The sequence below is a fragment of the Falco rusticolus genome, chromosome 9 (assembly GCF_015220075.1).
Source record: "Falco rusticolus isolate bFalRus1 chromosome 9, bFalRus1.pri, whole genome shotgun sequence".
NCBI lineage: Eukaryota > Metazoa > Chordata > Aves > Falconiformes > Falconidae > Falco > Falco rusticolus.
Window position 1 is genome coordinate 50,105,701 of NC_051195.1, and position 17,072 is coordinate 50,122,772.

General features: G+C 37.5%; 1 protein-coding gene across 1 annotated transcript in view; it reads left to right on the forward strand.

Moving 5' to 3' along the window:
• Positions 1-417: 417 nt before the first annotated feature.
• LOC119153247 (DAB2 interacting protein) overlaps positions 418-17,072 on the forward strand; it is a 210,515-nt gene continuing 193,860 nt past the window's right edge. Inside the window, exon 1 of the mRNA XM_037399415.1 lies at positions 418-965. Coding sequence (XP_037255312.1) covers positions 908-965 — 58 coding nt within the window. The 5' untranslated portion in view covers positions 418-907. The remainder of the gene's footprint in view (positions 966-17,072) is intronic.

Sequence of the window (17,072 nt, forward strand, 5' to 3'; positions counted from 1 at the left end):
GTCAGCTATGTTGTCTCTGTTGAGAGAGTCTGCAGTTGCAGACTGGTGTAATTTACCATATGAGTCTAGCAAAGCTGGTGCTTGCCTCTCCAGCTCATTTGCAGAAGGCTTTTTAAAATGCCAGCTTAGCAGCAGCTCCTGGCTTGTGAAGGAGGTAAATGTAGGACAAGGTCTCCAGCAGAAGGCTGTTGCTGCAGCAAGTTACAACTGCCCAGTGAGGAGTCATTGAGTTGCCTCCCTGTTAGGCGCTGGCTGGTCTATTCATTCTGCAAACAGCCTCTTTCTTTTCCAAGACAGCCCTAGGGACACAAGGGAATGGCAGAGTTTATTATAAACTGAGTAAAGGAATAGACTATTGCTGGAGGAGATCCAGGGTTATAAAAGATTGTAGCAGGGGGGGAGAAGGAGGAGGGAACAGGACATAATTTACGTTTGTGTGTGAGGGGGTGCGTACTGGTGGCTTCAACAAGGCATTCCCCAAGCCTTCAGGACCTTTGCTGGTTTTGGTGCGATTTTCTGCAGTGCATACCATACTGTGTCAAACCCCACTTACTTTTTATTGTATCAATCATTCTCTTTATGCAGCAACACGAATCGGAGAACGCTTGCAGGTCCTGTTCTGAATGAGCTCCGCTCTCTGCCAGCTCAGCCTAGTTACTGCTGTAACTTAGTCTGGGGGATGGGAGAAAAAGGTTGCTGCTACTTTAAATATAATGCATTAAGAGGATGCTGGAAAAAGGCCTGCATGCTGTAATACCCAGCCATCTAGTTGGAAAAGGAGCCAGATGTAATACAAAAGAAGAAACACAGCCTCTTATGGATGCAGCACTAATTCATAAATCAGGTGAATCAGCTTAGGCAACTGCTGTGTTTTTATGCCTCTGCTGCATGGAGAACTGCATGTTGGATGCTTTTATTTGAAGTAATGGAACCAGATAATCCTTTGGACCAGGAGAACTCCAATGGTAAGAAGTAGAAAACATAGAAAAGAGAGGGAAAAAAGGATAGTGAAAGAGTGTCTGAGTTAAACATCCTACTAAAGGTGCAGGGTTAGGCATGTGTTTTTACTGTCTTTGCATGGATAAGTAGAAATGAATGTGGTAATGTGCTTCACATTATCTTAGAAATCACTCTGTTTACAGGGTTTGGAGATACAAACATGTAGTAAACTGATGCATAGAGTGTAGTGCAAGGAGCTATAATTGGGCAGAATTAACCTATCTTCTGGACAATCTTTACAGAGAGAAGAGGAACCTATGCATTCTACATTATTCAGTTTGGGGGTCTTTTTTGCTGGTGAGAAAAGAATGTAACTTTATGCTGTATGTGCTGTCAAACGAAGCATTTGGAAACAGTTTCTTTATCTGCAGAAAGCTTTCCTACAGGCAGTTGCATGAGTAATTTACTTAGAAGGATATATTTAGCTAGGGACCACATAAATTCACCCTGGAATTAAAGTCCATGGTTAAAACTGCAGCTATTCCCTGGATTTATAGCATTCCACATGCTGATGTTCTGGTATCTAGTCTATTGGAAGGCATATAAAAAAGCATAAATTCAGGTAAAAAGTTGTTTACAATTGCAAGTCTTATTTCTCTGTTAGTAGAGTGAATTGGCTATACTGAGGACAAGAAATTGTTTACATTTATGAAAACAATCTAAAATGGTGATTTTTAGAATAAATTGATTCTCAGCTCTTTAATATGTATTTGGTACTATTATGGATACAGTTTGAAATCAGCAAAGTATTCCACGTCCTGCACATACATTGTTCAAGAACTAATTATGTATTTCCCACAGCATATTCTCTGCTGATAACCTAGAGCTTCAAGTACGACATAACTGCAGTGTTAATATCACGGTAGACCTAAAACTGTATGGAAGGAATGTGGTTAAGGGAATGAAGTAACATTTAAACTATGTGAACAGTTGACTGGGCAGATATAAGTGGGCAGCACTGCTTTACCTTGGGCTCTGTGCCATGCTGAAGTTGAATTGTATAAAATAATCAAGGACAGATTTTGATGTTGTTTCAAATGATAGTATTTATATTAAAAGATTAAGAGGGGAGGATCACACTTTTTACTTCATTTTTCTATTCTATTTCATATGTAGTTACATTAATTTCTCTCTGGAAGAACAGTATCTGCCTCTCATGTCTTGTACCTCCTCTTAGACCACTAGAACACAGAATTAAGTTTTTTCTTCTTTACAGCAGGAAGTTTTAGGATTATCAGAGAAGTGCATGCATAGTTTGAGCTGATGTTAACAAATATATAAGCAAGTGTTCTTGCCTATCCTAACATTAGAATCTGGACTTCAGGAGTCACAAAGAGAATCTCTTGCTTCTGTGGGAAATCAAAGTTTAACTTGGTTTCTCAAATGTGTTAAAGTGGCTCACTAAATTTAGAATGCATATTTTCAGATACACAGGTTTCTTATTCTTCTCCTTACAGACATGTAAACTATATTCTGTCACATTGTGTAGAACCTTGTTTTCCTGCAAAATACTTGATAAAGTAGGCAGACACTGGAAATGTTCATAAACTGTGAAATGAGAGATAAATAAGCGCTTATGGTACCAAGTATCCTAGAAGAAACTTCACTGGTTCCCCTTCCCAACTATGTAAATCCCCATCTTCCTTTTAGAGTTTAATTACTTTGATTTAAACTATCCCATTGTAAAACAAATAGGTTGAACCATATCTTGATCAGAAAGTCAATTGCTTAAGTGTTACACTGCCTTGCTGGAGCAAAATGCAGGACTCGGGGATTAACCTATTATTGTGATACTACTATGCATTATTTTGCATGAATTCAGTAAATAGAAAGGTCTCAAGAATATGCCATCAGAGTGCTCTTAAGAAAGATTTTCCCCTTTGAGAATGTTTTCTTGTAGCTGTCATTCTTGAAGCAGCCCCTTTGCCCCTTTTATTATCAAACAGCTAGTGAACTGTTGTGAACACACTGATAACTACTGTGTTTATCTTACTGTATGTCTCCTGTGACAAATATTAATGCCTTGGGAAGTGACCATAACTTGAAACTTCTGTGCTTACTGTAGAAGTGCCTTTTTATCTTCAAGAATGTCAAATCAAATTCCTTTTTCTGCTAGAATGGAAACCGCTATTGAATTTTTGATCTACCTGAGAGTCCATATTGGTTAACCACGTACCTTAAAATTCAGTGGCCGTTCATTCTTAGTTGCTTGTTGCCAGCCCAATCAATAGATCTTTAATGACAGTAAAATCTGTTTGGAAGAATATGTGGCAATAATATACTTTACTCTTTTTGCCTCCTGCAGCCTGTTCATTTGCTTACAGAGGTGTATGAAATCAGCTAGAAGGACATTAGTGGAATATTTAAGACTGAGAAGCTGTGTCTCACTTCTCAGCACAGATATTTTTCCTAATGAAATCAGGTTGCCAACTTTTCATGGAGATACCTCATAGATTTATTATTGCTTGTAACTGGAACAGAAAAGGTCCACTCATTTATTTGGGGGCCTGAAATGAGATTTAAGCTGTTCTAATTGCCTTGATGTAGTAGACCCTGGACTAAAATCATAACCTGTGGGTGAAATGGTTATTGGATTTTTCTTTGTGATTCTTCTTGAGCTGTAGTGCTTGCACTGCTTTCAACACAAGCTTGCTAGGTTGCTATCCATTTTGACATTGTGAACAGAGACAGAAGTTCTGTAACTTTTCTCCATGTGTACCTATGATACAGGCTCACATAAAGCTACAGGTTCTTGTAAGGATCATTAAAACACTTCCCTTCTCCTCCCCCTCCCCCTGATATTTTCTTTACATTCTCTGAAATGCAGGAATGTAAAGAAAGATTATTGTCATTTTATGACAGCTCACAGTTCTGACTTTTTGATGTGTTCTTTTTAATGTACTGGCATGGTTTTACTCGATTCTTTTCAGAAAAAAATATTTCTTGGAGGAAAAGTGCTGAAGAATGCGCTGATTCTGAAACCATAACCCTAAATTACCCATTTCAGAGGGATGACACATCAGAGCTACAGATTTCTCTTTTGTACTATAGCCACTTGCAGCTACAAGAATAAAAGACAACTCAGCAGCTTTTTGCAAGCCAGTGAAGATTTATAAGATGTTGTATTTTTGTACAAACTCTTGAGTACAAAATATCTATGAGTTGTGCATTCATTGTGTCTTCTAATTGCTTAGATCACAGTTTACAAAGCTATAGTGAACACTAGTACCACCTCTGAGTTGATTGTTTTGTGTGTCCTGACAATATTGCTTTGTGAATTAGTTGTTACTCTTTTAAGGGCACAGTATTCAAGCACCTCTTGAACAACATTGTAGACCAACTCCCAACTACCGGTTTTAGAGGAATCATGTTCTCCGTACAGTAAGTGTGAATCACAGATGCAGATTTTGTACCACAAAGACATGAAATGAAACCATTGTGCTTTAATAATACAATAATTGTAGCATATTTTTTTCAGTTTCTGACACACATGTTCAACCAGGTGAATTACATGGATGACAGCCAGTCTTGAACTTTTCTTGCTGTTGGTAGTTTAGATTCTTCAAGCAGTGTTCTAGGGCAGTAATGAAATCCTAGCCTCAGTGACACCTTGATGTGTATTAAAAATTGCACTTGGTAGAGAGGAAAACAGAAGTAAGGACTAGGAAAACAGATTTTTTTATAGATGAGATATTGTTTGTTAGCAGAGTTACGCAGGAACCCAAGATCCAACAAATTATGGCAGCTGTAGGTGAAGACTGAGGTGTTAATTAAGAGAGATAGGGTAGATCTGCTTTAGAACAGGAAAAGGCTGTAAACTTCGTTACTGAGCTGGATTTGGCAGATGATGTAGTTTGGGGCACCTCACCCACTATCTCAGCCAGCAAGCCAAAGGTTCGTCAGCACTCTAGGCTCTTTAGTTTCCTGGACTTGGCATTTACTTCCACTCTGTGGATAGTATGTATGTGTTCTTAACCTTGTATTACCTTCTTTTAAATATAATATGATGATCTCAGAGACAACAAAGATTAGTTAGACTTAAAATAAGATGAAAAACAGCAAAATCTTTTGAAGTATCTTTCTGAAAGTTCCACAGAAAAGGCTGTGAACCAGGAATTCCCCATGCAAGGGGAAATTCTGTTGCTGAACAGTGAGGCAGAGACAGATAATAGGGGAGTTGATTTGGCATTTCTTCTTCAGAACTGCATTTTAGGCATCTAGTAAGGAGAAAAAGAAGGAAGATAGGGTGACAACACTAATTTTCAGTGCAGTACTCTGAAGCACCTGCCTTCTAAATAGAAGCAGTGCTGAAGATGCCGTGCAGCTAGGTTCTGAAAAGTAAACTCCCTCTCATCTGCTAACAACTGAGTATTTATAAGAGTAAGTTATTTACATTTTACCATTGTAATTAAGTTAACTTGTTCTGGAACAAATCTCCCCTGATCTGAATTCCCCAAATGTGTGGAAATTTGGTCAGGAATCTATTTTAATAGAGGTATGTTTTGTGGTTTAATATTGTACATTGCTTGGAAATTAAATGTTAAGTATTTCTTATAGGTGTTGCCATTCTGACATGCTATCTGAAGAAGCAAATTGTTCAGTAATATTAGTGAACATTTGCATCTGAGAAAATAAAGAGAGAAAATAAAGATGCTTTGTGATTAGACTGGTAAGCAAGGTTTGATTTAGATACGTTGTACTGAAGAAGTATATGTGACATGGAAAGAGGAAGAGGGTATAAAAAAAAGACTAGCTTGCTTGAAATTTATACAGAATAAATTCATAATATTTTTTTTAGGTTTTACTATCTTTTAAATAATCGGAGGAGGTTGATCAGTTGTCAGTCATAAACATAGGCTTTCTGAAGAAGAGCTGGCATGATATAAAACCAGTAGAAAATAATTATAATACAATATTAATATGGCACAATGTACATTTTTCTGCAACGTTAAAACATTAAACAGTTTGGGTTTGTTTTTCTAATGGCATGGGTCACTGTGTAGTGGTTTTGGGGGTTTTTTGCTTGCACAAGTTGCAAACAGGTTGCTCAGATCTTTGAAAGGCAGAGCACTGATCCTTTTCCTTATGTGAGAGAAAAGGAGTTTTGTCTGGGAGCAGCTGTTTTGCAAAAACTATACAAAAACATAGGTGAACTTTGGCTTTTCTTATCCATGGTGCTGTCCTGCCCTATTAAGCCTGAAATTTGGTTTCAGTATTGAGTGAATATTGGAAAGTAATGAGTTTTGGTGGTAGTAGTTTTAAAAGTTAATTACCCGTTATTGTCTACAGGACTGAAGAAAAATGGTAATGAGTAGGTTGGTAATTAAACATATTAAATTATCATTAGGTGATTAAATAGTGCTGTACTGTGGCCTGTGGTGTAGATCCTTAAAATATTATTTGTTCTTTGTCTGCTTACCTCAGGCAACATTTGTGTGGTTTGCAGAAAACTCCTTGAGTTAAATACATTAGAGAAACAAAGTGTATATTATTACTAGAAATATTTATCCAAGACATATATGAGAAACCAGATTATTTATCAAAGTGTGTTATTTCATAATATTCCATGAGAATAGCGAGATCTCTCTTTTGAGCAGTTTTTAAAAATCATGCTTTTTCTTAGTGAATTTCAGTTTTCAAGGCTGAACTAGCAGAGGGCTATAGACTGTTGAGACAGTTATGCTTCATTCTTTTTTTCGTTACAGTTCTTACACCATGTCTATCTTATGGCTTCTGACAAAAGAGAGGTAGAGAAACATGTGCTTAATGGTAGGAAAAATCAAAAAGAAAAAGACAAATGGCAGTGTAATACCAAGAGAAGATAAATGCAGACTGAATTCCTGATGAATTGTGTGTCAAAGTGGTAGGCATAATTGGGTGGCAACCCTTTTCTTTATATTGTACAGTAGTTTTCTTCATTTTACCTACACTATATTCAGGTACTAACTATAATTCATAAGAAAGATGTGTTGTACCGAAAAGTAAGTCTGAAGCAGCTAACACATCTTTCTGGAAAAAAGGTTCTAAATTTTGGTGGGCAAAACCAACGTAGAATATCTGCATATAAGAAATACTAGTGACAAAATCAAATAAGATATCCTACCTGAGGGCATTATTTATGGGTGAACATCTGAAACAGCAACAGGTTCACCCCACAAGTAACATTAGGTCACTGTTCCACATAATTTTCTGAGGTTCCTATAAGTTATATGATCAGTATTGGACTTATTTCAAAGAAATAAGCCAAGTATGTGTAAGTGATTGTTGTTCAGAAAGGATCATAAATGATCTGCTTGAGCTGTCAGTGACCACGTGGCAAGTAGAGCAAATGTCACAGTTTAAAGTAGGTGGGTTTCTCTATTGTCACCAAAATATTTCAGCAATAAATAGAAAAGTTTTAAAATAGATACAAGCACTATCTGGTAACTTCATCATAAATTACACTAAGTGACGAAACAGAAAGATCCAGTATAGCTTTAGTAAAGCAGTCAACAGTATCAAAAAGGCAGAAAAGCTCCAGGGGAATAGGAGTCCAAGGATTAAGAAGATTACTACATCATGATTTGTAGAATGCATTTTATGATTTCCAAGTTCACAACTGAATATGAACAAGCATTGCATGCAGTCTTTTCCTTTCTCTCCCTACTAAAATCTGTAGAAGAGGGTAAAGCCAACCAGTAAACAAGCACCCCACCAGATTATGAGCACACAATAAGGGAGAACCATCTATGTGAAATCGTGAAGGAACATAAGATGAATAGAATGTAACCATCCATACGTGGAGGTACTAGAAACAGTCAAAGTAGTGTCTTCATTCTTTTGTAAGAAAGAAAAGGGTCCTTTCATAGTCAAGAATGTTTTAAGGCCTTTTTTCTTTGTTTCTAAAAGCAAATTCAAAGCACAGCATTGGGGGAACCCTCACAGTTCCATCTCTAAAATGCAACACCACTACAAGTCTCTTTCAGAACTTTCTACAGCAAGAGCCTACTACTGGAGAAGTGAATTCAGTATAATTAAATGGAATGGAAGACTGTACTCTGTTAAAATTTTGTGATTACTGAAATCTGTCTAGTCAGGATTAGGTATTAACAAAGTATTTGTTAATATTAGTGAGGTACATCAGCTGTGTGAGGATGCTACATAGGAAAATGCCTCAGAATGATGTTGCAGGGATAGTGAAAATGAGAGACTTTTGATATTTTGTTCATGTGTCTGATTTGGAAAATAGGGGACAAGGGATTTCATGGGAGCAGAGATGATGAGGTATTAAAAGCGTATACCTGATATATCAAGGTATTCAGAGGTCAGAAGCTTTTAAATTCATCAGGTGCTGGTAGCAGGTAACAGAAACTGGAGAAGCAACAGAAGAAATTGTCAGTCCTTATTGAGAGCTGAGACCCACATTTTGGCAAGGAGTCAGTCAAGTGGGTTTTTCTGAGACCTTTAATCAAGGGTTATTGTGATCACATACATGTATGTAACTACTAAGATGTTGGACAGCAGCCTCGTTTTTCTGGGCATCACCAGAAGGATTGACAACCACTGACACTTTACATCTGTGTCTAACAAATGTATTGTACACGAGGGATTTAAAGAATAAATAGCTGCTTACCTTTAGTCACTGCTCTGTAATATTATTTATTATGTCTGATCAGGATGTTTGCCTTGGAGGTTTCTCACTGCATGCATGTGGTTATCATGTCAGAGCGTTATGGTGATGTTGTTTACGTTTAGCTGTGCTTCCCCACTGAACATGTCCAAGGAACTAGCATGTGTAAAAGACTTAATTGCAAAGCATTGCTGCTGCTGATACAGGCCCAGAGGCCTACCAGATGCCTTGCTAAGTGAGTCAGTAGTCGATGGTTTTGGCTGCTAGACAGCTTAATGCAGTGTTCGGAAAATGTCTGCCAAAATGAAGTTTCAAGAAATGTTTGTTTTCTTACTGGGTCTAGATATGCTTCTAGCTTTGTTTTACACCTTTAAATACTTCTCTAGATGTAGTTGGGAAGTTGGAAGGCAGCTGTGGCAGATGTAATAACACAAGCCATTGTTCTTTGTCCTGTAACTGTATGTGTGGGTTTGTTTGCTTAACCATTGGGTGGGCATGGCATGGCTTATGTAGCAAATCGATGCCTCCGAATGTAGGTTCTGCTGTTAATCCGAGCAGGAGAAATCCTGACGCTTCATGTTTTGAAAGTAGGAAAGCAAGATGCTAATAGAGTTCTCTTATTTGTTTCAGAATAAAGAAAAAAAAAAAGATTTAAACCAATATTAAATTAGACCAGAGTTCACGATATTTTATTGTCTCTGCAACTGTTCTTCTGTTTTGCAGAAATGCTATTAGAGCATTACTCATGGCAGAGAGAATATCCCTGAAGAGTTTTTCACAGTTCATGTGTCAGACAGGAATGCAAAGGATCAATTTACAGCCACAGACAAAGATCTGAAAATGTCCGGGGGGATCTGGGAGAATGCTTCTCACCCCAAATAGTTTTACTGATTTAACTGATTCCACTTGTCTGACTGCAGTGTGTTTTCAGCTAACCCAGAGTTAATTTCTGAGTGACAGCAATAAAAACATCGTATGTAGGCTGCAGTGAGAGCTGGTATAGGAACATTAAACATGGTGTTACCTCTTTGCAGTCTTTTCTGTTTTAAAAATGAAGAGAATTTCAGTATGTTTTGGAAAGGTCACAAGTGCACTACTGTATTCCAGGGACAAACCTGCTGGTGCTGTGCAACTCTGTCTCCATGAGTAACTTGCTTTGTTTAGCAGATCATCCTTTACTACCCAGTTGCAGCTGTCAGGAAAAGCCCGGCATCGAGTTGCGGAGTTGTATTTAAAAGTGCTCTCCGAGATGGTTGCAGTGGTCTATAAGCTAATCAAAGCAGCTGCAAGTAGTTCACTGGTTCTGTTTGGCTTTTGGGTAACGCTTGTACTTCACCTGAAACTTGGTAGTCATTTTTAATTAATTTGCTTCTTAGATATATTTGTTTTATTGTAATTTAAAGTTTCCTGGTAAACTTATAGACAGAACAAGAGGACATATTAATCTGTTTAGGAGAGACAGTTTAGAAATTAACCTTTCTTATTTTCATATAATTTGCAACAGGATCTGTGAAGTTAGGCCTAAATCTTAGCAACATTTATGCATGTATTCAGCAGGAGATGGCATGAGGAATTTCACTGAGTTATCTGGAAATTTTTTTCTAGAAGAGCACACATACAGGTTGTCCTTTTTTTGACTCTTGCAAATGTTTGTTGTTTTTAAGACTAAAGAAAAAAAGCAAAGATTTAATTCTTCCTGTGACTTCTAGCTCATGTTGAAGTTGATAACACAAATCAGATATGAAAAATATAATCAGCATTTAGGATTTAGGGGGGAAAAAGCAGGTGCATTCAACTTGAAACCAATGCTTAGTACACTCAGGGTTGCTGAACTGACTGCCTGTGCCTCCGACTAGGAGAGAGGCGTGTTTTATTTCCCCTGCTTATTCATTTTCTGAGTCATTCATCTTGTGCTATAGCTATTGAAAACTGTAACAGAGTCTGGGAAGCACTTGGCTTTTGAGTGCTGCCTCCTGATTGGACTAGGGAATGCTGCTGTTCGGGAATAATGTGTGAATACCATCTGCTCCGAGGAGCTGGGAGTCTCAGTGAATTTTGCTTGGAGAGGCACCTTTAGCCAGGACTACAGGCAAGGGGAGCAAGCTTGCTTTTCCTGTTTCTTGTCCAAACTTTTAGTTGTCGCTGGATTTCCTTTCTGTTTCCCTGTTGAACTTTTTTGTGCTTTGCTCAAGGGCTGAGGTGCTTCTCCTGTGGGTTTTGGGGTTTTTTTTTCCTTATTTTTTTTTCCTGCATGGGATTTCTTCTGGGGTTCAGCATGCACACCAAATGGGGAAATAAATCAGCAAGTTTTGCAGCTGTTTATTGCAGCACAACAGTTAACGTGGAATGTCTGAGTTGCTTTGAGAAACTGCTTCCAAAAATTTGACTTGCTCGTAAAAAGGTAAGCAGTTTAAGACTTCTGAATTTCAGGGACTGACTTTTTACTTGCACAGAGGTTTTGTTTTGTTAGGAATTAAATATGTCTCATTTGAAATGTACAGTTGCATTATAGCAATGCCTGAGATCAAAGACTGTGTTTTGTCTTAGAATTTCTTTAATGAGCCCGAAGAAATGAGCAGAGTTGGAACAATGATTGTCTTTTGCTCTTTTGTATAGAAATTGTTTTACAATAGGTCTTAATATAAACTTTCTGCAATGTAAGTGTAATGGTAATTCAAGACAGCACATATTTTTTAGTTTGCATCTTTATCAAGAGAACTCTCTCAACTCTTGTTTTCCTGATTATGGAATCTCTTTTTCAGACTGTTATCTCAGACGAAACACAGCTATTTTTCAGCAGTCCGGATTTGCAGTCAAACAGTGCATTCCACTTCAAGAAGACAAGATATATTTTGTGAGCCCATTAAATCCTACTCACTAATGACCTGCTGGTGTAGACTCCGTCACTAGAGAAAAAACTGTAGCCATTCCTTTAACCTCAAAACAACAGGCCTGACACCAACACAATTGATGGCCACCACTCTCTCCCATTACTGTTAGCACATACTTAACTTTTTGATGTTCCTGTTTTAAAACATAATTTTTTTTCCTGAAGGTTACATTTCAGTCAGACATTTCTATCTACACAAAGGCAAAGTTAGCTAAGAGAGGGAATGAAATATTGATGTTTTACAAAATCTTAGCCTTCCAGTGAGTCAGATTATTCAATTTACTGTTGCTGTTCCAAGGAAAAATCTGCAAAGCATATTTCTAAGACTTTGTTTGCTGAAGGCTTCACTGTCACTGTGATTTATTTTTGACAAATACCTGGTTTTTAGCTTTCTCTTTTGTGTCGGTATGTTGGTTGTAAGTGTATAGTAAGTATTTAAATTGCATGTACTTATATGTATTCTAAGAGAAATGTTTAGTACCTGTAAATAAGGGAAGAGTGGATTTATGTAACTGATACTTGATCACTTGATCTAACCTAAACTTTTCATATTGAATCAATTTTAAATAAATAAGAAGATCTTACATCTAGTATGCTTTCTTACACATAGGCCCTCTGAGCTAATGTTCTTGTAATACAGCAAAGAGAGGTTGCTGCCTGCAGTTTCACTAAAAAAAAAAGGTTAACTATAGACATCTTTTCACTTAGTCATTTTTGTGGCAAAATGCCAGATCATCAAAAGTGACTCTTATAATGAGAAAATAACTTACTTTGCTGAAGCCTGTATCGGGAAAATTGTTGCAAGCCAAGGAAGGAATGCCTGAATCACACACAGAGGTGCAACACCAGTACAGTCCATTGGCTGGTGGTCACTGTACTTGCTTGAAATATAAGATAGACAGATTAAGGTCTCACTGTGCCTGGTGCAAGCCAAGTGTGTGTGTCTCTAATTTTCTGTATGTCAAAAAATCTTGAAAGGTCATGCATATACCAGTACAAATGAGATTTTCCAGTAATCATCACATTTCTAGGGGTAGAAAAATGATTTCTTATTCATTGCTGCTGATAATAATGATAAATGCTCACTTAGGCCTTTTTTGGTGGAATTATGTTGTCAATTATAGATTTCCCAGATGCCGTTTTAATCTGTCATTGGGCCAGACATCATGGTTATAATGAAGTAGCATGAGGAATAAAATTCTGACCTTCGAACTCCAGAGGTGAAGATCACTTCCATTCCAGACACAGCAGAAGGGGTTTTAGCCATTGGCAGTAGTGGCTGAGTATCAGCAATAATTGATAGTATATGAGACAGTCGAATCAGAGCTTTTTAATTCAGTGGGATGTACATATGCATACTTAAATCAAACACCGGCTGATTGTAAAAGTGTGTTTATTTTTTGCTTAGAGTGAACAAGCTTTTATACTTCCCCTTCATCAAACACAATAGTTACTTGGTTCAGTGGTCTAACTGTAATATGTGTTTTTGCATGGGTAGACTTTATTGTTTAGGGACTTAACATGCAACCTTTCTTTAGAGGGTTACTGCTAGATCCCTTAACAAAGCTCACCGCAACTTAGTGGTGGTTAATATTTCCTTTTAATGGGATCCTATGTAGCTGCAAAACACTTTTGGTTTGCCTGCCTGTTCCTGATATGGTGGTATGGTCATCAATACTGCAATGCTTAAATGTTTTTCACTCTGTAATCCAGATATCTTCATGAAAACTTAAATGTGTTGCTATTATCTTATAAAGGGGATCTGAACTGAAAGTGGTTTGCCCAGGGTCATGCACAGCAAGCTTTTATCGTTGTATTGTAATCACATTGGATCTTCTGTGTTCCTACTTAGCTCCTTAGCCATTCTTCTTGCTCCACGGTTTTCCTGCTTGCCAATTTCCTTTTCTTCACTCTTCTCTTCTTCCTTCCCTGCCCCCCTCCCCCCAAAATGTATTGCTGGAGGACATTTGTCATTTTGCTGTGGAGAGCATTATCCACCTGACATGTCTACATGAATTTGGAAAATTTCAGTGCTTTTTTTTTTCAGCGCACCAGGGTATTTGTTTCCTTGAAGATAAAGAATTGTCATTTTCACTATAGGAAAGAGTACTTTCTTGCTAAAGTGGCAGCTCTGACAATGCAACACTACTACTGTGCATTTACAGCTTGATTTCAGGAATCCATATAAAGTTCTTTTTTGCTCCACCACAACTCTTTTGCCTGACTTAGTTGCCAGGCCTTCTCTGGCAGTTCATTCTCACTTAATTCACAAAGAATGTGGCTTCCTCTACCATGCTTGCTGCCTGGAGTCTAAATCAGTACATTTTTAGTGAACTTAAGACAAGCCTGACCTACCTAGAATATAGGTTTCCAGTTTGCAGACATGAGCCAGAGTGATGAGGCATTACCATTAACATTAAACTACTTTGCATGTATCTGTGCTAGCTATTTCTATTGCCTTTATGTAATCTAGCATTCCTTTGCCAAGGAGTAAAATGTAATAGGAACTATTTTTGTGTTCTGGGGAGTATTTTTGCTGGCTCTGAGCTCCTCTGAATAGATGCCGCCTCCTGCTATGATGTCATCGATTCTGGTGCTTGCCAGTAGACTATTAAAATTTTTAAAATCAAGATAAAATCAAGATAAGACAACAAAATCAAGATAAAAAATGGGTATCTCGCCTCAATTTAGGTCAGATGAAGCATAGAAATCAGTGTTTTCAACAAAAGAGAAGCATTAATGGAGAGAGAAGGACTTCAGAGAAACTGGGACAGTGGTGGCAAGCACAGTAGACCAGAGAATTCCTGGTTTCTGTTTCAGGCTACGTGAAACCATTTTGCAGAGCAGCTGTGAAAGTGACAATCAGAAAAAGTAGGTTTAATTTTGAATTTCCTCATGGAAATTTTGGAAGTCCTTCTTTCTCTCAAGGTATTTAAGCCCACATCTGCTCTTTGCTCACAGGAGACAGTGCTAATGACCTTGCTCTGGGGTGGATTGTCTTTAGTTCCTCTGACCCAGGAACAGTAAGTCTGCTGTGAAGAATATGTAGTGACTGGAACAGGAACTGAAAATGAACAGCTTCTCTTCCCTTCAGTCTTGGGAATTTAGTCTTGAAAAAAAGTAGAAAGAGCTGTATGGCAATTATATGAAGGGCTTTTGAATGATCAAAATCAGATTTTCTACAGAATAAGTTATTTCCCAAAGAAAATTCAGCTGATTTCATCTTTCTGGGTTTTTTTTGCTCCAAACTTGTCTTTTTTAGAGAGTATTTCTTTCCCAAGTTACAATGTCTCACTCTTTGACTTCTATAGCATCTGAAGCAATGCTATTCCTACTACCAGGAACAAAAAAGTAAAACATGTTTTGTACTGCTAAAAGAATAACAGACAATGGTGGTATTTCTTTGAATTCATTAGTTTAGCATTTAATCCCTTAAGAGTCAATGCTTTAGAATAGGTAACTGCTACATTTAAATCAAACTTGGTCAAAACTTGAGTGTTTTTGTATGCTTTTCTTGATAATTTGCAAAAGTATACATTGCATTGTACTCTCGGATGAAAATTAATTCCAAAACCTATACTGTGCTACCTGCTGGCCTTCTGTACTTGCCTGGCTGCTGTTTCTGTGGTGGGTATGTGAGAAGTGGAAGGCTGCTACCTAAACTCTAAACCCTGTGTGGGTGTTCTGCCAAGAGTAACTATAGAAGAATAACCACAAAACTGTATTAGTGATCCTCTCAGCCACGAACTGAAGATTTACACCTCCTTTATGAGGATTTGTTTAGGCTTCAGGGCCCTTCTTGCTGGAGTTGTTGTTACTGGGGACTGTTAACTTGGCAAACTGCTGTGATAACTTTGCATCATATGCCTTCAGCAGGCTGAGGGTGAAGTTGGAAGAGCTGTGGGTACCTCAGTAAAGGCCATAGGTTAAACCTAAAGTGCACAGTAGAATATAAAGCTGTTAGATTTTAAAAATCTTGTTTAAGGATGAGGTTTCTTAATGTTTCAAATAATTTATATTTGTATATATTATATGTATAATATACAATATATTAGACATACATACCTATATACCAAATAATAAAAAAATCTAAAAGGGGCAGCCTATCATAATATTCCAATATATGTATTTCCAGTCTTTCTTCCTGAACTCCCATCCAACATCCTTAGCTTCTGATCCTGACCTCAGCAGCTTCAGGGCAAGACAAGAATCTCCTTTGTTTTGAGATTGTAACTTTTAATTAAGTAGCATAGAATTGAAGGCAAAGAATATTGTTAGTTGAAGTGAGTCATGTACTTAAGTTCATTCTGCAGTCACGTGTCTAATAGAACTTAGATTAAATGATTTATGGACAGAAGAACTGAATCTCTGGAATAAAGTCAAGGTTTGAAAATAGGTGTCTTGAGAAGAGAAGTGGTTGAAGAGAATAATGTTTTAAATGTGCATAATACCTTTCACTGAAAAAAGAGGATGTGGTTTAGATTAGCACAGTATGTTTTTCAAACTGCGGTATATGAAATGGCTGCTGGGTATGTCTGTAGTTTATAGATTTTCACAGAAGAATTTCCTGATAGTATTAATTGGAGAAATGGTGATAATTATTAATAGGATTAAAAAGAAATGGTGAATACTGATAATATAAGCAAGCTTGTGCTTTTAATACAGATTGTGTGGGTGAATTCGGGAGGGGAATAAGAGAGAACAAGTCTATTCTTAAAAAACAAATTATCACAGAAAAAATATCTTTGTATGTATGGTTTCCTCAGCTTTCTTATAATTTTATCCACGTGGCTTTATCTAAAAGCAAAGCCACCCCCCCCAGCCCCCCACCCCTGGCTCAGAAGAAGAACTGCTGGTATCAGAAGAAGACACTAACTTTCCTCCTGAGAGTGCTGAATAAACAGTAGATGTGCAAAATGTAAAATAAGAGAACGTTCCAAGAGCCAGATTTTCAAGGCAGTGAAAAAGACTTTTTAATGGGTGGAAGGAAAAGATTCAAGAAGAAAGAACAGGTTAACAACTTGTTGGCCTGTTTGTCACACTGTCATGCTAAAAAGGTGAGGATCTCCTGCAGTGTTAAGAGCAAATCCCTTCAAGTTTTCAAGCACCAAGCTAACCAACTACTTGGCTTTGAAAGAGCTGCCAGTGTTCAGGACTGAAGCAGTTCCTTTAAGGGAATACCTAACACAAATCTGTTAAAGTGTCAGGCTTTGTGATGATAGGTTTTCCCTTACTTTGCAAGAAGTCACCAGTTCAAATAGGTCATTCTTGTTTTTAAAGACATAGGAATTAACAGGAACGACCTTCTCCTCTCATATTTCAAGTCTAAATTAAATTTATTTTGTGCCTCATCCAGTGTTCTGTCAACACTATAACAGTCCAAGAAAGAATTGGACAGATTGTCTCATTTTGTGGTTTCCATTTATGTGTGTTAGGGATGGGAAGAGAGCTGACAGTAGAGGGAAGTTCTGTTCTCCAGTAACATATTTTATTGGTTTTGGTCAAGATGCTTTTTTTGGTCAAAAATGCTTTTGTCAGACACCAAGACCTAGCAGCTTTGATATCTAGGTGCCT